The following is a 25091-nucleotide window of genomic DNA, read 5'->3' on the forward strand; positions in this document are numbered from 1 at the left end:
GCGCGGCGCGGCCCGGCTGCCGCCGTACCCCCGCGCCCTCACCGCCGCCCGGGAGGCGCCCGCGCCGCCAGGCCCCTCCTCCCCGCGCCCAGCCCTTCCCGGAAGGGCGGCCCTTTCCCGGCCAGCGCGGCGGCGGCGGCGGCATGGAGCGGTCCGAGGCCTACGGCTTCTCCGCCGCCATGAGCGGCGCCTTCCTGCTGTCGTGCCTGCTCTTCGCGGCCATCAATCGCCGCCAGCGCGGGCCCTACATGGACGAGGCCTTCCACGTCCCCCAGGCGCAGGCCTACTGCCACGGCCGCTTCCTCCAGGTGCTGCGCGGTAGCCGTCCCGGCTCGCGTTGTCCAGTCAGGATCGATGATTTCTACGAACAGACCGTGGGCGCTTTGAAATTTGTGGTCGGTGTTGTCCAAAACGCTGGTGTCTGGTTGCGTTACACGGGGGTGCAGTAGTGCACCGGCCAGGGTACAGAGCGCTCAGAAATTTCCGTAATAACGCCTGAAACTCACTAAACGTCCAGGCCAGCAAAATGGGGCGTGGGTGGGAATGGCCCGTGGTGAGGTGTTGCCTGTGTCTGGTCCGTAACCCTCTGTCTCTCTCCACTTTCCAGTGGGATCCCATGATCACCACGCTGCCGGGCTTGTACCTGGTCTCGGTGGGAGCAGTGAAGCCCGCGGCGTGGCTCTTCGGGTGGACGGGAAGCGTGGTGTGCTCAGTGGGAATGCTCAGGTTTATTAACCTCCTTTTCAGCGCTGGGAACTTCTATTTACTGTATTTACTTCTGCTCAAGATCCATCTGAAGAATAAGGTACGGTCAAAGTAGGATAATTTTATGCACTCGTACAAGCAAGTTTGATGGCTCTGTACGTTGGCTTAACTACATAGGTGAGCTGTCCTCAGTTATATATAACTGCAAGTGCCACTACCACTTTGGCCAAGGAGGCACATTCCTTTTCTCTAAAAAAAAAAAAAATATATATCTTTTTTCTCTCTCAGGGCGCAATCCTCTAAAAATTTACTCTTGTGCATAACTGTAAGCAGTCCCATTGAAATAAAGTTAGTACATGTATAGACTTAGTATCCAAAGGTCTGAATGCTCATCTAGCTGGAATTACTTAAGACTCTCCACGGAACTTCAACCAGTGAATCCTGAGTGGAGCCCTGTGAGCTGCATTTAAACTAAAAATCTTTAGAAAGATACCAAGTTTGATGTCAATATTTAGAACCAGAAAATAATTCAAGTTGGAAGGAATTGGAGAATGATTCAGGTTGGAAGGGACCTTAGGAGGTCCACCCTCCAGCTCAAAGCAAGCCAGCCCTGAGATCAGACCACGTTGCTCAGGGTTGGGGCCTAGAAGGCTCTCTAAGGATGGAGAGTGACTGCACAACCTCTCTGGGCAACCTGCTCCATGCCTGACTGGCCTTACAGTGAAGAAGGTTTTTCTTGCATCCAGTCTGAACCTCTCATTTCAGTTTATGACTGTTGTTTCTTGTCCTCCTGTACCACTTATGACTGTTGTCTCTTTTTCTCCCACCGTGTACCACTGTGAGGAGCCTAGCTCCCTTTACCTGTTGACATCCCCACATGTATTGGTAGGCTGCTGTTTGGTCCTCCCAAGCCATCAATTTTCCAGGCTGAACAAGGCCAGCTCCCTCAGCCTCTACTCTCGGGGCAGGTGCTTCAGCCCTCAACTGTTTTGGTGGCCCTCTGCCATTGTTCCTGCTTATTAGTGCCTTTTTTTGTATCACAGGGCACAGAACTGGACGTGGTATTCTAGGCGCAGCCTAACAATTAGAGTAAAAAGGGATCATCATTTCTCTTGATCTGCTGCTATGTTCTTGCTAACGCAGCCCGGGAGACTGTTGCTGTTCCGTAGTGCCAGGGCATGCTGCTGGCTCATGTTCACCTCGCTATCTGCCAAGACCCCCAGGTCCCTTTCCACAGAGCACCAGCTCCTCAGCTGCTCTGTTCCAAGCCTGTATCATTGTGGGGATTTCTTCCTTTCCAGGTGCAGGCATTTGCATTTGTCCTTACTGAATTTCATAATATTTCTGTTGTGCCATTCCTCCATCCTGTCTAGGTCACTCTGGATGGCAACTCTGCTCTGTAGCATATTGCCTGGTCCCCCCAGTTTAGTGTCATCTGCAGACTTGATGAGAGTGTACTCTCGCTGCCTTCAAGTCATCGATAACGATGTTAAACAGGACCAGTCCCAGTATAGATCCCTGTGATATTCTGGTTGTTACACACACCTTTGGATGGAGTGTGACCAGTTAACCATCCAGTCAGTTTTTACCTGTCTAGCTGTCCGCCCATCCACACCATAACAGTTTGACTTGGATACAAGAATATTCTATGTTTGAAGCGGTGGAGCATCCACAACTGCAGTAGGTAAATTGTTCCAGTGGTTAATGGCCTATTCAAAATCTTTCACCTTAGTGAAGTTTTTTAGTTTGCCTTTTAACCATAAGAACATTTTTTCCTGTTCCCAGGTAACTGAAGGATTCCTTTACTATAAGGAAAATTTCTTCTGATGTATTTTCTTACAGGAGACTCTTATGTTTAAGCACGTGATAATACTATACAGAACTGGGTCAAATTCAATAAATTGTTTCCACTTTTAGAACACTTTTAGTTTTATGCTTGCCGGTGGAAATATAAATGTAAGAAAACAAAAGGTTTCATGACAGTAGTCTAAGCATTAGAAAATGTAGTTGTATTGTTGGCACTTCTTTCAACTCAGCATTTTCTCTATTCCTCTTTTCTGTAAGGTAGTGACTGGCTGTTTCACCCCACGCTACATCATTCAGAAACATCATTCATGCAACATTTTTTCATGTCGTGAATTGCATTGCATCATGTAGTGAGTGGGATAATTGGGAGGAGTTTTTAACTACATGGTCTCGTACCGTCTTTAATGTTTCTTTTCTAACTCATGAATTATAATGAAGATAAACAATAAAAGCTGCACCAAAGATCAGAAACTTGGAACTGTCAGCTCTGTGGATTGGCTTTGAAAGAGGCAATAGTAAAAGCATAGAGTGATGTGTTCTGCTGTCTCTCAAATAAACAGAATTTGATGATGAGATTGCAGGGGCATAAGACATTGAATGTTTTTTTTCTTTTCTTTTGTCCATTAGTGCAGCTTTTTTATCCTAGGTATGGGAGCAATTATACTCCCACAATTATTTTAATGCCACAAATGTGTGAACACCTGACATATGAAAGAAGTTGGTGTATTTTCGTTGTTGTATTTTTAACTCATCTGCAATAATTTTCTGTGCTTTCATTTGTCTTTTAACACTGTATAGTCTGACACTCTGTATTAACATAGCAGGAGGTTAACAAAAATACAGCATGTGTGCTTGTGCAGTAATGGAACCAAAGAGCGTAAGAGATGTTATATTGTGTTAATGGAATTCTCAAGAATGATACTCTTTATTTGGGTTTTTTTTATTATTTTATTTTTATGGGATATTGCTAACCACATTTTTCTGCTTCTTCTCTAGGCTGTGTCTGCTTTCCAGAGAATCTTGTCTACATTAACTCTTGCAGTGTTTCCCACCCTTTATTTTTTTACATTCCTTTATTATACAGACCCAGGATCAGTATTTTTTACTCTTTTTGCCTATTTAATGTGCCTTTATGGTAACCATAAAACTTCAGCTCTTCTTGGATTTTGTGGCTTCATGTTTCGTCAGACGAATATTGTGTGGACAGTTTTTTGTGCTGGAAATGTTGTTGCAGGGAAGCTAAATGAAGCCTGGAAGACAGAGTTACAGAAAAAGAAAGATGAAAAGATTTCTTCCAAGAAAGGATCATTTTCAGATTTGATCAGAATATTGCAGTTTCTTATTAAATATTTCATATCGCCTAAAAACTTAGTTACACTTACTGCTTTAACTTGGCCATACATTATATTAGTGACTGTGTTCTTTGTTTTTGTCTTCATCAATGGTGGAATAGTTGTTGGTGACAGAAGTAGCCACGAAGCCTGTTTGCACTTTCCTCAGCTGTTCTATTTTCTGTCCTTTACTGTCTTTTTCTCATTCCCTCATTTATTGACCCTTGCTAAAATCAGGAAGTTCCTTCTGTCATTACGAAAGCACCCTGTGCAGTACAGCTTAATTGCCGTCGTCTCTTTATTCCTGATCTGGAAATATACCTATGTTCATAAGTATTTACTAGCGGATAACAGACATTACACATTCTATGTCTGGAGAAAAGTCTTCCAAAGACATGAGCTTGTAAAATATGTATTAGTTCCAGTGTATATATTTGCTGGCTGGAGTTTTGCTGATACACTAAAATCAAAATCGATATTCTGGATCTTAATGTATTTTTTATGTTTATTAGCAGTCACGGTTCCTCAAAAATTGCTAGAATTTCGTTACTTTATTTTGCCATTCTTAATTTATAGGCTCAATATTCCATTTCCATCTCTATATAGACAACTTCTGGAGCTGGCTTTTTATATTGTTGTGAATGCAGTAACTTTTTATTTTTTTCTAAACAGAACATTCCAATGGCCAAATAGTGACGAAATCCAGAGGTTTATGTGGTGACTTTCTCTTTTTTTTTTTCCTGATACTTTCATACCCTTAGGAAAACCCAGTTCTGTTTCAGGACTGTGGACTCTGGAATGAAGCAATATGTTTTGCATTATGTGAGGACTTTTCTCCCCAGTTGGAATTGGGGAAGTAAGCTGTTGGCTTATTTCTTGGAACTGAATGTGAGATCTGATTTGTTGTAATGTGAAGATACTCCGTATATTGAATTTATGAACTCCTGGAATTAACAAATTCAATATGAAGGGAAATTTGAGGATGCCTTTCTGTAATTAATGTGAAATAAGGGAGATGTTTACAGCCATTTTTTCATTATAATAAAATATTATATAATATGCCCTTGAAGGTATGACAGTTTGTGTTTCAGAGGTTTCTATGTAAAGTATTTAAGTGTTTAACCTTTTTGTTACCTCTGGGTGTATATTTACTCCTTGGATCAGGCCACTGCTAGCAGTCAAGGTATGAACCACTGCTAAAGTATAATGTTTTCAAAACCTCCTACATCCCACTGACTTTTGTGATTTTTTTGTCAATAAATGCTTACTTTAGTTTTGCAAACAGAATGTAGGCTCTTAAATCATTATAGCATTTTGAAAATCTTATTCCAAACTGATATTTAGAAAATACAGTGGAGGCTGTGTGCATGTACCTTCTCTGGGGGAATAAATGTTTTTGTACAACAAAAGACAAATTGCAGTTGATAATGTGACCTATTAGAAAGGGAGCAATTTATGTACGTCATACTGAAACGTGTTACACAGTGGAATGCAGTCTAATGAATACCCTTTTAAATAACCAGGCTTTTATGTCCTGAGGTTCTGTGTTCATAGGTTTGTATTGAAGTAGGATATGAGTGCACTCCCAAGTTGAACCAAGTTATTTCTGAGATCTTTGACGTGTAATCGTAAAGAAGTACTAATGGCAATACTGAATTGTTCTTTTAAATGTTTTTCATATATATACAAATCTAATGGAACTAGGGAGTATGTATTTTGTTTTACAAAGGTAAAATACAATGTATGTGTATATATGTATATATATTTTTTTAAAAGCATCTAGCGCATTATCATCAGAATAAAAGAAGGCTGTAATGGTTCCTGTCAGTAAATGACTTTAATTAGACTCAAAAATATTTGATCACTTAAAGTTAACTATTAAGCAGTTTTATAAATATAACTAAATTGTGTGGCAGCAGGGGGATCCAAAACTTCACATACTGTGTAGCAGCTTTAAGTTCTTTCTTATTCTGTAATGAAAATACTGCAGCCAAATCTATGCAAACATATCATATTATTGCCACTCCAGTCACTCTGAAATGGAATTGTTTCTCAAAAGGTCAGTACTGTGGAGTTATTACTCACATAGGTACCGTTACTGGGTTTTTTTTTCTGTTACAGTATGCAGATCAATGTCCTGGCTCTCATCCCTTCCCTGTACTAACACTATGAAGAGTGTGGTTAACTCAGATTCTCCTGTCCAATGTTTTTGCAACCCTCTTTCTTCTAAGGAAACCTTAAAGCTACTCTTCAATGAGTAGGTTTGTTATATCACTCCCTGTTTGTTTATATATATGTTGAAGGGGCAAGAGAAACCCCAAATGGGTTGCTTTTCAAGAATCCAACATGGTTCTTGCAGAGTCCAGGATGTTGTCTTGTGTTGTGATTTTAGTATGACAGATTTGAGGGAGGAAGTCTTGCATGCCTTCCGCTTCCAATTCTGTTTTTGTATACCATGCCAGTAAAAACATAAACAAGGTAAAGAGCTGTCCTGGTTTCAGCTGGGATAGAGTTAACTGTCTTCCTAGTAGCTGGTACAGTGCTATGTTTTGAGTTCAGAGCGAAGAATGTTGATAACACTGATGTTTTCAGTTGTTGCTCAGTAGTGTTTAGACTAATGTCAAGGATTTTTCAGCTTCTCATGCCCAGCCAGTGAGAAAGCTGGAGGGGCACAAGAAGTTGGCACAGGACACAGCCAGGGCACCTGACCCAAACTGGCCAACGGTGTATTCCATACCATGTGACATCCCATCCAGTATAGGGACTGGGAAGTGGGGGCAGGGATTCGCCGCTGGGGGACTGGCTGGGTGTCGGTCGGCGGGTGGTGAGCAATTGCACTGCGCATCATTTGTACATTCCAATCCTTTCATTATTGCTGTTGTCATTTTATTAGTGTTATCATTATCATTATTAGTTTCTTCTTTTCTGTTCTATTAAACCGTTCTTATCTCAACCCACGGGTTTTGCTTCTTTTCCCGATTTTCTCCCCCATCCCACTGGGTGGGGGGGAGTGAGTGAGCGGCTGCGTGGTGTTTAGTTGCTGGCTGGGGTTAAACCACGACAAGAGCATATGCATGTTTTAGTACAACTTCATTTGTGTCCTCAAATTTTAGTACTGAGTGAGTGGAAATGGTAACATGGAAAGGGGTGGGGCTCTGGCTAGAATTCTGAGTTGTCTTCTAGGTCGGGGTTTTTTTCTGGCTTTATGTAGGGGAGTAGGTGTTCATTCACTTGACAAGATGTGAAAATTTCTGTGCTTCCATAGTCCACAGGTGTTTTGTTTTGTCTGGCATCTCTGTTGGTACTGGTATCTGAATGCCTTCGATTATCAACGCTGTTAAGAAACAGTGGTTTTGCTTCCTACCTAACAGAGATAGCAGCCAGATTTCAGGTGAAAAGAACCGAGTTTAAATATATATAATTTTAATGCATTTCTTTTGTAAAGAAAAGTGAACGCAAAAAGTCCCCCAAAATTTAGAGCACCATACCTTCTAATGAGCTCCTCATCACAAGACACTAGAAAAATTACATGTAGAGAGATGTGTGTGAACTGTTGGGGGGTTTTAACCAATATTATAAGATGGCATAATATTTTATGGGGATTTATCAGTGTACTTATGTATTTTAATTTAAGAGTACAGTTATTCTCAATGTATTTTGCTAATTTAAATGCAGTCTGAGTTGATGTAAGTTTAGAGGGAAGTCCATGAATTACTAAAACATGAAAGAATTTATTTTTAGAGTAAAGCTACGTTTTCACTTTTGCTGATGAATCACAGGGATTTTGCAGGTGATATTCAATGTTAGCCTGATTCAGTCTCAGAAATCAAGATGGTTGTAATTATATCATTAATGACTAATTAGTCATAAAGAAAGGTCCCCAAATTCCATCAACATCTCTTAGAAATTTGACAGATGTCAGTAGCAGTAGAATTGTTTAGATAAAAGAATTAGTTAAACATACTTTATAATCTTGGAGCAAGTATCTTTTGGAAAATCAATTTTAGTATTTTTTCTCCTGGAATATTTCCATTGTAGTTGTTCATAATTTATTAGCTATTCTTCTTAAAGACATGCAGAAAGGACTGTGTTTATCTTGCTTTATGTTGCCAAGGTCTTCTAGTTTCAGTAGAACCATAATTGCTTACTTTAGGTTAATTCCTCAGCAGGTGTCATTTGGCAATGAAATTACTTAGAACAGCATTAAAATGATAATTTATTGTAAATCTTATTAATTAGCTATCCGTTTAGAAAAAAATCACACTAATTTGTTGAAATGTCCAAGATGAAAACAAAAGTAGCGCAGTTAACATTTTTTATAATCACTGTTTAAAAATAAAGGCTCAGCTTCAGTTTTTCTCAGAAAGAGATGATGATTTTTCAGTAACTGTCAGAATAATAAAAATAGAGAGCTGAACAGCCACAGCATGGCTGAATTGTTTTGAGGTGGAAAAAAGAAAAGACAAATAATTGAACACATTGTTTTTTTCTTTTAGTTAAAAACAGGTGGTCGTTTGGGAAGATAGGAAGTCTGTTTGATAATCCTCTATGCTGTGAACTGTATTTTCTGTTATTCATGAGCATTCTGTATTTCATTCCTTTTAAGTTCTTTGACAGCACATGTTCATGTTCAAAATTAGCAAGAATTTTACGCTATGAGCAATATGTGCATGCTGAAATATTTTTTAATCTGTTGCTTTTCTTGTGAGTAGATAAATCAGATGCATTGCTTCTGTAAAAAAAACTGTAGGAAAAAGTATTCTATAGTCTCTGGGGACAGAGAGTTGGGTTTTGTCCTGTTAATGCAGGTCTGCCTTTTTTTTTTTTTTTTTTCCTTCACAAGGTGGCAGTCTTGTGCCATCTTGTTGAGGTGACCAACTGCTTAATGCAATGCTGCTTGAAGTCATAGCATCAGGGTTTTTAGCAAGACTATTTCTGAGAATTAGAAAAATTCAAATTCTGTCATGGCTGATTGCTTGTTTTAGTAACAGATTTAGCTAGAATATCCTTGTATGTAATTTTAAATATATATTGTATGTTAAGTTCTAGAAGAAGAGCAAGTTTTGCTCGTCTTTAAAATGTCTTATTTTGCTATTTTTGGTATTTGTGGAATTTTCATGTCTGGTCTGAGAGAACAAAATGAAACTTGAAAGCTTACTGTTGAAATGATGTCATTGTTTTGTTGCTTAGAAAGTTAGCAAATATTCTTCTGCTGTTTTATTATTAAATTTCACAGAATTCTTATTTTCTTCACATATTCATTCTATTTATTGCTGTCTAAAGAGGAAAAAAAATTGGAGGACAAATTGAAGAAAGCAAAGTAATTATACTTTTGAGACTGAGACATGGTGATTTTCTGAAATACTATTTTTAATTGGATGATGTGCATATGAAATATAAATGCTCAAATGTCTGTTAGCCCTATAGTAGTTGACATACTGCATTTCAAATGCATCACCTAGTTTTTGTGTAGTGAAAAAGTGTAAAGCCAGAGTCCATGAAAATGACTGCTTCCAATTTTCTGTAGTTCTTTGTCTATATTCACCGTCCTGATTTTTCTTCCATGAAAAGCTTTGCTTTCCTTGTTTATCTCTTGTTAGATAGGATATGCTTTTTATTTTCAATTCAGTGACATTTGTATGTCAGCTGAGGCATCTTCATGCCTTCATGTTAAGAAAAACATACTTTTTAAAAGTAGGCTTTAGATGAATGCATATAATTGGGTTTACTAACAAACATCATTTTGCAAACAAAAATAATCTCTCCATGAGATAGAAATGCTAACCTAGCTAGCAATGTGTAGCTAATATGCCCTTAATTTGTGAGTTTTTGTGCTTAATCTCGGAATATGCTCAGGGCCTCATGCTGTTCCTTCAGCTTCAGGGATATTTGGGATATGAGGAGCAGGAAGCAAGAGGAAAAAGATTTGTATGGACAATTGCCATTGCAGTGCTGCCATAGCTAGGAGTGTGCAACGTTACCAGGAGCAGAAATGAATGGGGTGCTTTTGGGGGTTTTGGGGCACTGCTGTATTTAGCAGTGTGCTGTGGCTTGCTGAAGTATGTGGTAGTACAGGGGAGTTGTTTGCCATGCGTGAGCAGAAATGTCTGCTCCGCTGGAGGGAGAAGCTGCTTGTTGCTAGAGCTGCCCTGAGCACTGTGAGAATGTTCTTGCTGAAACTTGGGAGCTAACTGGTTTGTAGAAAGATGTTTTGGTACTTGGCTGTGGATCTGTAAATAAAAAGTGTTCTTACTGTGTTCAAGAAATGTTGTGAGCTTACTTGAATTGCAACTTTGTGTCAGTAATAGGGAAGGGGTTGCTTTCAATTTCAGATTGTTAGTTGCCCAGATACTCTAGTGTTTTCATAAAGCAAAAATTGTCGTGTCTTAAAAAAGAAACACTTTTAAAACAATGTCTTCCCATATGGTTTATATCCTGGTTTTCAGTAGATGTAAATTAATATCCCGTGCCCTTGATTCAAATTGGTATGAACTCAAATTAATAGTAGCAGTGTACGCCTTTTCAAAGATGTAATTGCAAAAGTTCGTGTCCTTAGCTACCTTCAGATCTTCTCTAACGAGATTAGATTTCCACATTTTAGTATCAACCCTCCTAAAAGTATTGACATAGAAGTAACCTTGTGAATATACAGTGCAAAAGGAATGCATATGGTGATTATCGCTGACAAGAGTCTCTAATTTTAGGGCACCGCTTCAGACCTGCAAGTTTAACACACGTAAATCATGCTGCATTTTCCTGCGTTCCTATCAAATTGCAGACAAAGCATTGCCTGGCTGAATTGAAATTTAAATAACAAGCTTCAAAAGAACAAAGGAGACACAGTCAGGAATATCGCCGATTTCAGAGGGAGCGCTTCACCTTCTGGGTCAGTGCTGAGCAAATGCCACAACATTGTTAGTGGGTGGGAGTAAGTACATCATAACTATAGTCCTGGTGAAAAGCAGCGTGGGTGTTTTATGCCTAATGTTTGTTGCATATAGGATTTGTTACTCGCTGCTCTGTACGCTCCTGTGCCACTATAGCACTATATACTTTTCATTACCGAGAGGATTATTTTATGTTAGTAGTCCATTGAGATAGTTATGAAGGTGGGAATTCATCTGCCAGACATGTTGTCAACACTACCTCCTAGTGTGATCTACTTTCTAGAGCACAGCCTGTTTGGGCAGGGCACTCGTGAACTGGGGAAGCCTCACAGCCGAGATTTAGGCCAGAATGACCCATGTTTGAGTTGATTTTCCTGGCAGGCACCCTGCTAGCTATACTTGAAAAGTTTCAGCCCAATACAATGTGTTAACTTGCTCAAGAAACCTTGTGGAATAACCTTTCCCGTCGTGGTCCAGTCCCCCAGGAAAAGAACCAGGAACATGTCAAAGGAAAAGGAATGTATTTGCTGGCTATAGTAGAGTTGTATGTATCCTTGCTAAAAATGTACCAGGGCACATTTGCTTCAATAACAGTGAGTTTTGTTCAATTAATTATTATTAAGGTGGAATTTTCTGCTTTCTTTTCTGAAACAGGGAAGAATGATAGTTTGCTTAAAACCCAAAAGAAATTAAGTGCTTGCACTTTTCTTAAGAATTAAGAAGAAAATCTATTTGGGATTTTGGAGCCATCTGTTGTCTGAGAGGAGCTCTAAGTCTGCCTTCAAGAGAAATACTAGTAATTTCCCTCCACCCTTCTTTACTGCTTATAAAATATACACTACTTAAATTTTGGAGGAGGTGGAGGAGGGGGTACCATTACAATGGCCTGATCCGGCTGTTTGCCTGACAGGACGCCACAAAACTTTATCTGGGAACTTCCACTGAGGAGGCAATTAGTTTCCACATTATGTATGTGAATCCTGTAGAGTTTAATATTTTGTAGCTGAAATGGAGCACATCTTCTGAAAATACACTCTATGTAAAGTCATCAAGTAGTGATGAATTTGCCATGTCCTTTGACAAGCTGTTTCAGAGATTAATTACTTCTACTCTTAGGAAACTTTTTTCTGTAGTTATGAGCTTTATGCTACATCTGTGCAAAGACAATTCTCCCCATTTTCCTCTTCTGTGTGTGCGGATACACACTATTTATACTAGTGTGTGCAGATGACAACCCAGCAGCCTCTTGACCTACTGACCTACAGAGACATGAGGACTGTTGCGCTCCAGGATGTTTTTTTTCCAGCATGTAAAGAAGTATGATCACCAGAATTTAAGACTGCACAACACTTTTGAGCTCTTCTTTTTTTTTATAGGGAAGAAGTATTGTCTACCTAGACCTGTGTACCTTGCTCTGTTTAGCCAAAACAAGCTCTGTGGCACCTTGTATGGATACCCTTGGTTTGAAGAGCATGCTGACTACCTTGTAGGTGAAGCATTGCTTTTTGACTTCTAAAGTTATGCTAATGGAAAAATCAGTCCAAAATAAATATATTAACAGTTCCCATAAAACTGCTTTCATCTTTGTCAGTGAGAAGTGGCTAGAGATATACACATCAGTGACAGGAATAATCAAGGAGAAGCAAGCAGAGTTAGGGCATGTGACATTTCCGTTTGGCTGAGCAGTTTATGATTTGGATGTTTCCCCTAGAACTCCTTGAAGTTAAATGCTTATGGAGGTAAATTTAGTTGATTGACTACTGTCTTGGCCTGTAAAGCCAAGGCTAACTTAAGTAGCTTGCTGTTGTATTGAGAGATTGGCTATGTTTGCCTTGAGACAGGAATTCTTTGTGGAGTTTGAGCACAAGAATTTTCCTTTTATGTCTGGTTTGAAATAGAGATATTCAGATTATGAGAATGGGGTGGCTCTGGAAGGAGGCCCTCTTTCCTTTTCCTCAGGTTGACTAAACCAAATTGCAGTTGCTTTGATGGGGCTCTAAGTACTCTCTAATCCATGGAGTCAGTCTGCTTGAGGGCTACAGGGCTTCAGGCTTTGTTTTAATAAACTATCAGATTAGCTAATTTTGCAGGAAACCTTTGATTTCTAAAAACAAATGAACTCCACCGCCACCAGAATCGGTAGGCACATTCCTCTTGCACTTTCAAATCCTAGCTTTATAATTAAAACTTCTTTGTGAATAAAGAGTCTTTCTGGAAAATAAATGTCAATCCTACTAGTAATTAAGGCTTCTATAAACCTTAGCATACAATTACAGCGAAGATCAGTTAATGTATGTTGTTTGTGACTGAATCTGAGTCAAAGATGTTAAACACCTGCAAAGATTCTTCCTTGCTATTTGTCACACATAGTAGTACACAATGCTTTTGAATTTTTTTGCCCATCATTTTGTCAAAGAATAAGCAAACAAACAAGAAAAGCCTTTAAAGTCAGCTTTAACATCTTGATAGTCTGCAGTTACTTGGCAAAAAAACAGCATGTCAAAATCAGCTTGTAGTCAACACCTTTCTTTTAGTAAAGGGCTTTAAAAGATTTCTGGTAGTTTTTGCTGTGATGGATCTCATGATAAATGTTCTTTAGTCCTTTTTGTGTTTTCTTTCACAATGTAAGATCCTCTTTCCTGGACTTGGCTTTATTGGCTTGTAAATGAAAAATTGATTTGGGGGTCGTCTTTATTAAGTTAAAGTGTATACATTTACATGAGTAGTGAGTAGTACTTGGACCAAATGGACCTGTACTCTGCAGCCAAAATGCAGAAACGGTACATGTTGATGGAATACATTCAATACTTTTTCTCTTTAAATCTAGCATAAAGTAAGCAAGAAAATTAGGTATCAGATTTAACCTTTCATGTTCTTCTGCAAGTGTATAGCTACTGACAGTTTCTTTGGTGCTTTGAACATATACTTCCAAGGCAGAGTTGAAAAAGGTAATTACAATCTAACTCTCTTTTCCATTACCCACACATGAAGTTAATTGAAATTGTAGTAAGTACAACTTCATGAGATGGATCTATTTTCATTTCAATACTGCATTCTCCAAGGACACTATCTAGAGGATCTAAGTCAACAGGAACTACACACTAAAGAAACAATAGTGCCCTCTTGAAACACTTCAGCTGAATGCTCTCAATCTTATAACCTGAATGAACAGGCATAAATACCTTAAAGATTTTTTAATTTGGTATATACAGTAGAATGCATAATGATAAAAAATGAAATAAAATTCACAGCAGTGACTACTTTTTTGCAAACCCACCATTTGATATTTACAACAATGAAACAATACAGGGAAACACTAAGCTGAAAAGACTTTTTGTAACAGGTTTTCTGTTGCCAGCTTGTGTAAGATAGAAAGCAGCTGTGCACCAAATCTGAAAAAGTAGGACCTAGTCATGCAGGTGCTCATCTGCATTTTTATGGTCCTAAATACCTTTATAAATCTGATCTTTTTCTTTGAACCTTTGTTAGGACTTCTGTATTTTGATAACAGGTAAGAAAACAAAGTGAGGGGTATGCCTGATGGGTCCTATGGAGAAGAAGAAAGTAATGCTGTGTGCGTTTGCAGGGAGCTTGGGCTGGGAATAAATTCCGTGGTAATGGCAACCCTACTTCACCCTGGCCCCTCAGCCTCCAGTTTCATCCCTCTCTAAGGTGGCTGAACCCATCCTTCCCACCATAGACTGTTCCTTTTCTTGCTTGGCTGTTCTTCCTTTGGTGCCACCCTCTCTTCTTCACATAAGCACATGCCACAGACTATCTGCAGTTGTAGCTGCCTTTATCCTGACTACCTGGCAAGCTGAGACTGTTCCTTTGCCTTATTCTTGCTGCTGGAAAACAAAACACAGTGCTCATCCAGGCAAGGATTTCAAGAAATCTAAATGTAGGCTGTACTTATCATCAGCTTGGTGGGATGGCACCAAAAAGACTTGCCTGGGAAAAGAAAGCATGTGTGATAATCCTACTCTGGCTGTCAGAAACAAAATTTGCAGAGGGGAAGTTTCGCTTGTCTTGATTCTCATAGTTTTCTTATAAACTATTTGACTTTTATTGGAGCTAATATAAATTGTGTCACTAAATCACCTACAGATGATATTTTCAAAGGCAAAATGCAGACCTGCCAATTACTAGCACTTAAGTATTATGATTCAGGCTTCAGAAGTCCTGAGTTTTAAAATCAGAGGAGGGACAATTTCTGTCATGCTTTCTTAATTTCTCACACTCAGAGGTACACTAAATGTAGTTTTGTTAGAAGTGAAATGGGTATGGAAAACTGAAGTATCCCAGTTGACCATGGAATGCTCTTGCTCTGTTCTGTTCTTTTTGTCATATAGTTTCCCATTGGAAGGTAGAGGAGATGGGATTAGATAATGCACAAAAGTATATTTCTTTACTAGACATGGCTACAGAATAAAATTCCCTTTTCAATGCTCTCTGTGTACATGTGTCCCTGTAAAAGATCAAAAAAGCTTACACTGGTTTCCTCTGGTGACACAGGTTCTCTGGTGGTCCATTATGGCTTGATGTCCTTTAAAATGCATGAGTGCAGCTGGCGTTAGTGGTCAAGTGGCACTTGTGAATGACTTTTTTTTTTTTCATTTCCAGTTGCTTTCTTCTTTTTGTATTTAATCTTTTATATGTGTCCAACTAGTCTCATTGTCTTTCCTCTTACTGGATAAAGATATTTTTCCAAATTTGTGTGTTACCTATGTTTTTTCCCTGCATGTTATGAGGAACACTGATGAGAGGAGAAACACATCCTGCTCCCTCCCATACTCCTCCTCTCTAATATTTGTTACCCAACCTTTCCCTGTTAAAAACTCATCATGATTGTAAGCTCTGGCATGAATTTTTCACAATCATCACCTAAAAATGCTGCAATAGCTCCTGAACTGCTGCTCTCAGAGCATGTTGGCTGCCTATTGATAAAAGCACATAGCTACTCCATGGGGGTAGAGGATCTACCCCTGTAGCTGCTATATGGGTAGCTGCATCTACCTCTTACCACCACTCGCCTCACAAGTCAAGCTGTAGATGAGAAGTTCAAATGTTTTTGGAAGGGACTGATCTTCATGCAGGAGCCCGGATGCATAAGGAGACAGAGCACATGTCTAAGTTTTCCTAGGAACGTCTTCTTTACCCAGTTGAAAGTCTTCCTTACATAGATTAGAGGATTTGGAAAAATTAGATAGGATTTCCAGGTGCTTTACAGCCCACTTGGAAAAACAGCTGTAAAACAGCTGGAAACCTCCATACACTGCACAGATCAACCCCATGGAGCACGGGCAGTCGGTCGGGAGCATCCCAGGCAGGCTGGGTTCACAGCTCTGCGTGGCAAGGTGCAAACATGCGTGTTTCTGCCTGGACAGGCAGCATGGAGACGTGGCAATCGCTGCAACAAGGTGGTGGGGAGAGGTGGAGATGGCTCTGCTTGTGCTCACAGGGGCCGTAGCCAAGGGTGAAGGGCAGTAGGCTGTCACAGGGCGGGAATGAGGAATTTCAGCACAGGGCAGTAACGGAGCCAATGGGATGGCCCTCGGTGAGAAACTTAATGTCTAACTGAAGATTTTATTTAGGCCAGTATACAACTACCAGTGAAAAAGAGGATTCTCGTCCAATTGTTATTTTAACGGCTGTACAGAGATAACGTAAATCTGATGTCCGGCCAAAGCGAGTATAAAAAACTCACAAAATGGTACAATGCAGTGTTAGCAAACATGAAGTTTTCCTTTTCCATGATTATCTGGGGCAATTTTCCTTCACGGAAACTTAAAATAATTGCTGACAATTTAAAACTTGAGAGCAGGTTGGTGACCTACTGATGAAAGCCACAGCTCTGAGAGCTCCTGATTCAAACAATGACATTTTTCGTTCTTCACCTCATCTATTACTGTACAACACAAATAATAAGGAAAAAGCTGAGACCTTAGCACTGACACTGTCATTTCAGTTTTTCAGTTCATTGCAAATAGGTCTGTGTTGCTCTTAAATACCCCGCATTTCTATAGTATATTGCTATTAGAAACTTACTGCATTTTACTATAGTATTTCTCTAACGCAAAGCAATCCTGCATCAAAAAGTAAACATTTTCTGTCTGAATGAAAATAAAACACTGGTATGCTTGAATTAGGTATTGCCTAAACAGAACATCTTGAAAGATGTTCCTTCATAAAGTTGTTGCTTGTTTCTTCTTTTTTTGTTTCCTCTCCTGGAGAGTATGAGATTTTCATTACAAGTGGCACATGTTGTAATAAGTCATATCTGCTCTACAAGTGTCTGTGCTAACCATAAACATGACCCGAGGCACATTAGTCAGCCAGAAAGTGGTTGTCAAATAAAGCCTGTCTGCAGGAGGACAGAAGATGCTTATTGGAATTCAGTGAGTGTCAGGGGTGGTCCCTGCTGCCAGTGACACTGCTCCTCCGAAGGCATGTTAATTAAACAAGATGCAAAGAAAATAAGTCTGTCACGTTCTTGTGGTCAGAATCCAGGGAGAGATAACAGCTGATGACTTTTAACTGGTTTCCAAAAGCTTTGGGTTTTTTTGTTTTTGTTAGAATAAATTGCTTAATAGATATCAAGCTCCTTGAAATTAATCTTAAAGGATAATTTAACTTTCTCCTTTCTCCTTGTGTTCAGTTCTTCCTGTGATACATTAGACGTATCAGTGGATCAGAAGCTGTTCTGAGTATATCTGTCTCTCACAAATAATTGTGACTATGCAGCTCAGGGAGAAAGAGCTTTCCGATCCCATGGGATTTAAAACAAAAGAGTATAGTCTTACTCAAACTGTGCAGCTTTGATTAGAATCTCTATAGCAGTTAGTTGAAGTTAGCTATTTTTCATAGCTAAAATCACCCAGATTTTGATCCACCTGACCAGAGACAAATTATTGTAACTGAAGCTGATGGTGACACACTTGGCTGTCAACAAAGTCCTAGAGTTTCACTGTTAATGTTATGAGCATCCATCAGAATCAATTTGCTGAAGGCTTGCCTGTAAGGATTCACAGGATACTGCTGTATCTGGCTCAAATTGTATCTAATTCTAATTTATCTACTTTATCGCAAGTTCTTATGTGACCCTTAAATCTAGTACCAATCATAGTGCAAAGAGAAACTCTATGTTCTATAATTAAAAAATAATTGTATTTCCATTTTTATTTCTCTTTTAAAGCTATAACTTCTCTTTACTATAGTGTATGCCAATACTTTGCCAAAGTATTCTTTTTCTACAGAGCACACCTTCCCCAAAATAATAAAGAATTTGCCTATAGCATCGGGATCGCAAAGGAAGACTTGGGTAGCTCTAAAAATTGTATTCCTAATATAAAATAACAAAGACTTGCAAGAAATACGAATTCACATTTAAATGCTGCCTAGTAACTGGGAGGCTGTATATACACACTAAATAAGCCTAACTGGGTTAGAAGATTGCAAAGTTATCAATGACTCTGGTACGTCTACAAATTGATTCACTATTTTAGTAACAAAGCCTGTAATTTAGTTTGGGAGAAGAGAGATAAATAGTCTTTGTGTGGGAGATTAAAATTATAGTAAGTAGCACTTTGGATCTTCTATTTTAATCATCCAGAAAACAGTGAAAAAAGTGCCCTGTATTGTATCTTGTCATCATCTCTACAACGCTTAAAAGCCACATTCCCAGAGCTATTTTTAAAAGCATGAAGCGGAGGAAAATAGAATTGAGTTTGAGGAGAATGCATGAGTAAGGTGGGGAGCTGTATCAGGGAGGAATGATTTTGCAGCTCCATTTCCTAATCTTTGCAGTAAGGATGGAGAGAGGTGTTTGCTTTTCATTTTAGTACTCCTGCTAAGGAATGTTCACCTGCTGAGCATCCCTGATCCCCCTCAAGGTGCAGGAGGTGTGACCCATGGTGCCGGGGCTCCTGCCCCGGGGGCACCTCCTGGTGCCTGGCTGGGATGGCAGAAGGCACCGTCGTCCCCCTGGGCCACGGGGTGGATGTGTGAAAAGGCTGTGCCAGGACTGAAAGTCCCTTCTGGCCTTCATCCCAGTGCTCTGAGCACCCCGTTGGCTTTGCCCCATGGGGACAGCCAAGTGATGCAGGGGCTTTGCTGGAGCAGAACTGCTGGGGGAAAGAGGGAGAGCAGAGAAGGCGTGTTTTTAAATTACCTCCCCTTGCCAGCGTGCCTGTTGTCCGTAGGTCTCGCCAAAGTGAGCTTTAAATATCATCAGACGGCTTATACAGACTAATGAAATAAGTCTGTGTGGATGTTGGCACTTGAGCCGCTTCATTTCTGAAGGCTGCTTCGTGTTCTCTGCCGGCTGAGACAGGAATAACACAGCCACAACCCCGGGTGCTGGCTTGAAAATATGCTAATGGACAGTAAACTGATAGGAGAAATAGGTCAGAAAGAGCATCTACTTGCATAGATAGCCTTGTTTTGGGAAAATGAGTCAATACCTTGTGTGAATCTACAGTGTAGTTAAGGGGGTTTTGTGCTGTCTGTCTTTAGGCTCCCCAAGCAGGGAGGGAGATGGAAAGCTGGTCTTGGTGGGCTCTGGTATGGTCACCGGGGACAGGGCAATCCCTCCTCCGGGGCGTTCAGGACACTCGGGTCAGTGAGTACGTTTCTGGATTATTACAAAGTTTGAAAGTGGCATTTTACTGTAAGAGTTGGATGGAAAAGAGGAGAGAGATATCCCGAAGGGCAACCTGCATTTGGGAATGATGATCCCTCTCCTGCAAACCTAAGAAATCAGATCAGCTTTGGCTAGGGACCTAGTTACCCTTGTTTAAGTGAACTGCAGCAAATTCTGGATTTTTGAAAGTGTGTTGAAATATACATACATTATTTCTAAGACTGTCTTTCTGGGTCACTGTGAACATCTGGCTGCCTTCATTCTAGTGGTGGTACAGGTCACCTGATTTTGATTCTCAGCTGAGTGCTCTGGATTAGATACCTACTGCAAGGCTGGCTAAAAGCCACTCCTCCTGCTCTTGGTTTGCTCCAGCGGAGCCTGTGGTTGCAAATCTAAAATAAGCACTCTGAAGCCAGCTTTTCTTTGATCTGTAGTGAAGTGCATCTCTTCCAGTTAGAGTCAAAGGCTACACGTAATCCTGTAAAACGTAAACAAATTGAAGGGTGGCATCAGATTTCTAAGTAATATGGGGGAAGGAAGGCTGAATATACCAACAGGCTGTTTGTTATTATTCTAGTGAAGATCTTCTGTTAAGACGACCATGGTAACAAACTTATTCCTGCTGATGTTGGTACTTGGTGTTTTTTATGTGCATGCAGCAGCAGCAGGATTGTAGAGCCATCCGTTTACAAATCACGATGTTTAACATGGGTTTAATCACTGCACTCAACTGCCGTAACAGAGACAAACTATTTATGCCTTTGTGTTTCAAGATGTGTTTCATCTTTCCCTCATGCTCAGCCTCTCTTACCTAAGAGCTTGTTCTACTACAAATGCTTTAAAGCGGATCACTTGGCATTTGACTTGGTGACTCGGAGCTGGGCATTTTGTCCTAAAAGGATGTCATTTGTCACTGGCAGCTCTCAGGTTTACCAGATCCTTCTAAAATTCAGTTTCTGAGCTGACTCCAGTATTCTGACACTGCAGATCTTGCAGAGCACACTAACTAAGATGCCCCCCCTCCCCTTTCCCATGCAGTGCTGATGTTTCACTGGATGCTTATTTAACACTTTCAAAACCTGGCTGTGCTACATTTTACAGATTTCTCTGTGCAGCTGCACACAGTGCATATTTGTACAAATATTTGGCTGCCTCTGGGTGTACAAGAGAAGAAAAGGGTCACCCTGGTTGCTGTGTTCTGGTGCCTATGCTGAATTTTCTCCCAAAGAGCCACGTGGGGCTCTCAGTGACAACCTGAGTAGGTACTGGCTTCCAACATTTTCACATCCCGCACTCAACTACTTCCAAGATTTTCTGAATTTTGTTTTTGCAAGCCAGTGGACATCTAAGACTTCAAGGGTTCCTTTAAGCATGTTTGTACAGGATGCGAAGATTTGATAGGCCTTATAGTAACTGCCTTGTGTTAAAACAAATTCAAAAAACTGTCTATGGGATCTGTCCAAGAAATCTTAAAATAATCTTTGGATTTAGTTCTGGGACATGCAACAAGATGGAATAATTTACTTGATTTGACCCCTTGGCCTGAGAGATCAACAATTGGACTCATATTGATACACTTGCATGGACTGACAAGCAGCATTTTAATAGTCAGTCCTTTCCTTGTATTGCCTTTCCTCCTCTCCTTTTATTGCCTTTAATTTCCTTATCCTCTACCTAAACTCTGAAAGCAGGTTTTGTTAAAATAGGTAATGACCAGATGACCAGGAAGATGTGTCTTAGCACTCAGATGGAGTCATCTAGTCAAAGGGCACTCTAGTCTGTCTGCCTCTAAAACCTGATTTAAAACTCTTGGTATTAGCAGTCCTAGAACTTAGTCATGCCTGTATCTTGTAATACCACCATTTAAATTATTTTATGTTAACAGTAGTATTATACAGCTCTTACTGGAGCTATCACACCTTGTAATATGTGGAACTTCTCCGCAGTTTAATGAAAAACAAGTTTGAAGTTTCAATAATTGTCAGTTTCTGAGAAAGTGAAATATTTTGTCAAAAACATTGTCCATCAGCTCAATCCGTAACAAGACACTTCAAAGCTCCCTTTTGTGTTTCTCTTGGCGTTAACTGCTGGTGCGAACAGTGTGATTTGTGCAGACACTTGTGTTGTGATGGCACTGATTCACCACAGATGATATGGCTGCTTGGGTGAGCAGTGACATTGGCTTGGAGGGAAAACACGCCTGCGCTTTCACAGCAACAAAATGGCATTCAGTCAAACAACTCATGAAAAAGAATGAAAGCAAAGAAAAATTGCAGGTGGAATGAAGCATAATGCAAATAGTAAGATGTCTGTATTTCTGGGCTCACCCAGTCTAGCAAGTGTAACTCATTTGTGACAGAATCCATGTAGAAGTGAGGAGGTGAAAAGACCAGAAAATATATACTGTATGTGTCTAATGTTTGCACCATTCAGTGTCGTTCCGCTACAACAGATATGGTAATAGGCAATATATTTATGTCCTCCATAGCCCTGCTCCCAGCAAAATAAATGCCAACCTTTAAGTAATCAGAGTATTTATACTGTAGGTCCTTGGTAAGGACACAACAGGAGTTTAGTGTTTTAATGGGCATTTGAGCTTTTGAGTACAGAAGAATTTCTTTAAACATTTTAAAGTAAAAATTGCTTTCTTATGCCTCAGACCATTATTTAGTTTTTTTAAAAAAACATATCTTTTAGATTTAATTTATTTCACATTGGACAAAATGTGGGAAATGTCACCAAGAAAAATATCTGTTAATGAAATCAGTGATTTAATTACATCAAGAATACCCTGCTTTCTCTGCTGCTTATTAATGCTTTGCTTTTCTAAGCTTCAGCTTCTCCCAGAGTCATCGTCAAAGTCTTGAGAAACTGTCTTGTAGCAGAAGGACCCACCTGCCTGGGCTCTCTGGTCTGCCCCCAAAGGCCACAGAAGCAACCTGTGGCTTTCAAGTCTTGTTGTTTCTCCAGGTAGGAAGCAGGTAAGGATTAGTAACCATTATGCAGCTCTGGAAAAGCAACAGATGAAGAATCCTTCTTAAATAGACTAGCAAGCAAAGAAGGAAAAATAACAACCTAGAGGGATGGATAAAGCCTGTCAAAGCCTGTTTCTGTGAGCAGGCAGGCTTTCAACTTGGATGCTACAGAGGACCCTCTAGTTTGCACTGTCAGAGTAAGGGATCGAGCAGTCCGGCCAGAAGGAAGAAAGGAAACAGCAGGACACAAGGAAGAGCAGATTTAGGCAGGAACAGAATTGTGAAGATGCATCAATGAAATGTAGTAACTTAAAAAGGGATCACCTAGTGAAGGAAAATAGAGGTAGTTGGGTAGCATTACTGCGAAATCCTCCGTAAACCTCTGTGCATCCTCATGTCCTGGAAGTAAGGACAGGCACTGCTTATTATATGGTGAAGGCAGAAGATCATGTTTTCTATCCTTTTTTATAATGCTATGGTAACAGGCAGGGACTTTGAGTATGCGTCCCAGTCCCGAGGGCACTCATGTCCCTGCCAGCCCCACCGGGGCCTCCCCGCACCTGGCCCATGGCCCAGGACCCATTTCAGCCCAGCCTGGGGCCACCAGCCCCTGCCCCAGCCATGCTGTAGGGTCCTGGTCTCCAGCCCTGCCTGAACAAGAAAACAAGTTTTCCTGCTTCACTGACTGAATTGCACAACTCCCCTAGGCTTCGAGGGGGCCAGGACGTGGTCTGTGGCATAGTTCCAGTCATCTACTCTATGGTGTAGCAGGTGATCAATTTAGCTCAAAACTAATGAGTTTTTTGAGCATCTTGTTTCCATAATGTGTCCTCATTTTTTAAAAGATGTTCTCTTGAAACAGACACAGCCTCTAGCATTTATTAAATATGTTTTTCCAGTTAATCTTCAGTCCATAACATTGCCAATACTCTTGAAGATGATCCAATATTTATTAGTTGTCTTCTTGATATGACATGGTAGGAGACTTTTGTAATCTCTCCTGTAATATACCCAAAAGGGGTATATTTTTCACTGCTGATTGAAATGCTCGCCGAATGCCAGAAATGCACTCATCAGCATTTCAAGTGATGTATTTATCTGAAGTAGTTTCCTTCTGATAATTTCATTTGATGAATAGAAAATGCAGCTTTCAAATCACTGTAGATCAAGACAAGAAGTTTTGGAGAATGTTTATAAAAGCAAGATTGGGTCAGACATACTAGCCTTGGTTTCTAGTGGATGTTTTATTTTCTTGGGATGTTGCCACCTTACAGCAGCCTGTTCAAATCCAACATCAACTTATTACAGTTCACTACTCAGCAAAAAATACAGCTGTGTTGCTCATGTGAAGAATATGGCCATATAATTCAGCTGGCTTCAGTACACAGGGTCCTACATCAAGATTACATGAAGGCACAACAGTCTCAAAGCTTTTACCACTAAATTGTCAGCAAGAGGGTTCTGTTTTGTATTTTTTTTCTGCCACTGGGAGCCAATTATTTGAATGAAGCTGTCTCTCCCTCACCGTGCTCTCAATGTTTTGCTTTCTCTCCCCCCATTGCTTCTGCTCTGCTACATCTCAAAAACCAGCTTCCAGCATTCCCCACAGACTTTATTATCCTAAAAGGAGGGAAAATAAACATTTTATTGTATATATTTGATATGTGCAGATAAATCTGTGAACTTATTTGAAGTTCCCAGCAAAAAGAAAATGCTTAGGATGGATAATGAGCAATTGAAGACAGTAATATTACAATATTAAGCTAGAAAACTGAATTTGCAGCCTAGCTTTCTGTAAACACAATTACTGAGGTATGCAGGTTGATTTTATTAAATTCCAAAAACCCCAAGGCAGATGAAAACAAAAACTAAGTGCCATAAATTATTCTAGGAATTTTTTCATTTAAAATGACATAAAAACCCAAGGAGGACCCAGCAACTACTGATAAACTAAACTGTACTTAGAAAATTTTACAATACTCTTGCTAGTTGCTCTGTCAAAATACATTTCAAGTTGCCAGGAAAGACAGCTGTTACCCTTCCCATGTACTCTGCTGTGTCTTCATGTGCTGAAAACCAAAGGACCAGCTTTCCTAAATTTTCCTTGAATAGAAAGAGCTTCTATAGCAGCACTGTAGAGAAATCAGAGGAGCCCACTGGACTGATGATTTTTGTTATGGATTCTTCTCTCTCCAGCCTAGCCCCGTGCTAAAATTATGCTATTTGTTTTCACCACCAACTCGACCACGGACAGGACACCGTATACACAGTCTGTCTGTCTGCGGTGAGACATGTTTGTGCTGTGCTTTCACATAGAGCATTTCAGTGTTGCCTTACCACAGGCTGCTAGATGCAGCTGTGATTCCAACCCAAGGGTTTGCATTTCTCTCTCTGTCTCTGTCAGATTTCCTGGGGCTCCTCCACAGCAGATCGGAGAAGGGGGACCGTTGCCTGCACCCTTTTGTGGTCAGTGGCTGGCTGGACTTTGGGGCAGGTTGAACTCTTGGCGGTGCCTGCCTGACCGTCGGCCTTTCCAGCCCATCTCCATGTACATGCAACATAGCATCATCTGAACAGGCCTTTTGCACTTCAGGATACGACCCCTTCTAAAAATGCAACTATGCAAGGGCTGGGTAATCCCATTTGTTCCATTAGTGCCTCTGGTTAGCGGAGGGTGCCAGTGCTGTGGGTCTGCCATCACAACCTGCCCATCACATCGCCAGCTCCTATCCCACCTCCCCTCATG

General features: G+C 40.3%; 1 protein-coding gene across 3 annotated transcripts; it reads left to right on the top strand.

Moving 5' to 3' along the window:
• The first annotated feature begins 27 nt into the window (after nt 1-27).
• Nucleotides 28-24027, top strand: ALG10 (ALG10 alpha-1,2-glucosyltransferase). Of its 3 annotated transcripts, none has more exons than XM_052789437.1 (3): nt 28-308; nt 608-805; nt 22208-24027. In XM_052789437.1, exons 1-3 carry the CDS (start codon nt 144-146, stop codon nt 22235-22237), a joined length of 393 nt encoding a protein of 130 aa, XP_052645397.1. In that variant the 5' UTR covers nt 28-143; the 3' UTR covers nt 22238-24027. The 3 variants fall into 3 exon arrangements, with proteins under 3 accessions (XP_052645397.1, XP_052645396.1, XP_052645395.1); XM_052789436.1 differs by lacking the exon at nt 22208-24027 and adding an exon at nt 5964-6329; XM_052789435.1 differs by lacking the exon at nt 22208-24027 and adding an exon at nt 3508-4911.
• Nucleotides 24028-25091: the final 1064 nt, after the last annotated feature.

This window comes from Harpia harpyja, chromosome 6 (genome assembly GCF_026419915.1).
Source record: "Harpia harpyja isolate bHarHar1 chromosome 6, bHarHar1 primary haplotype, whole genome shotgun sequence".
In the NCBI taxonomy this organism is placed as follows: Eukaryota; Metazoa; Chordata; class Aves; order Accipitriformes; family Accipitridae; genus Harpia; species Harpia harpyja.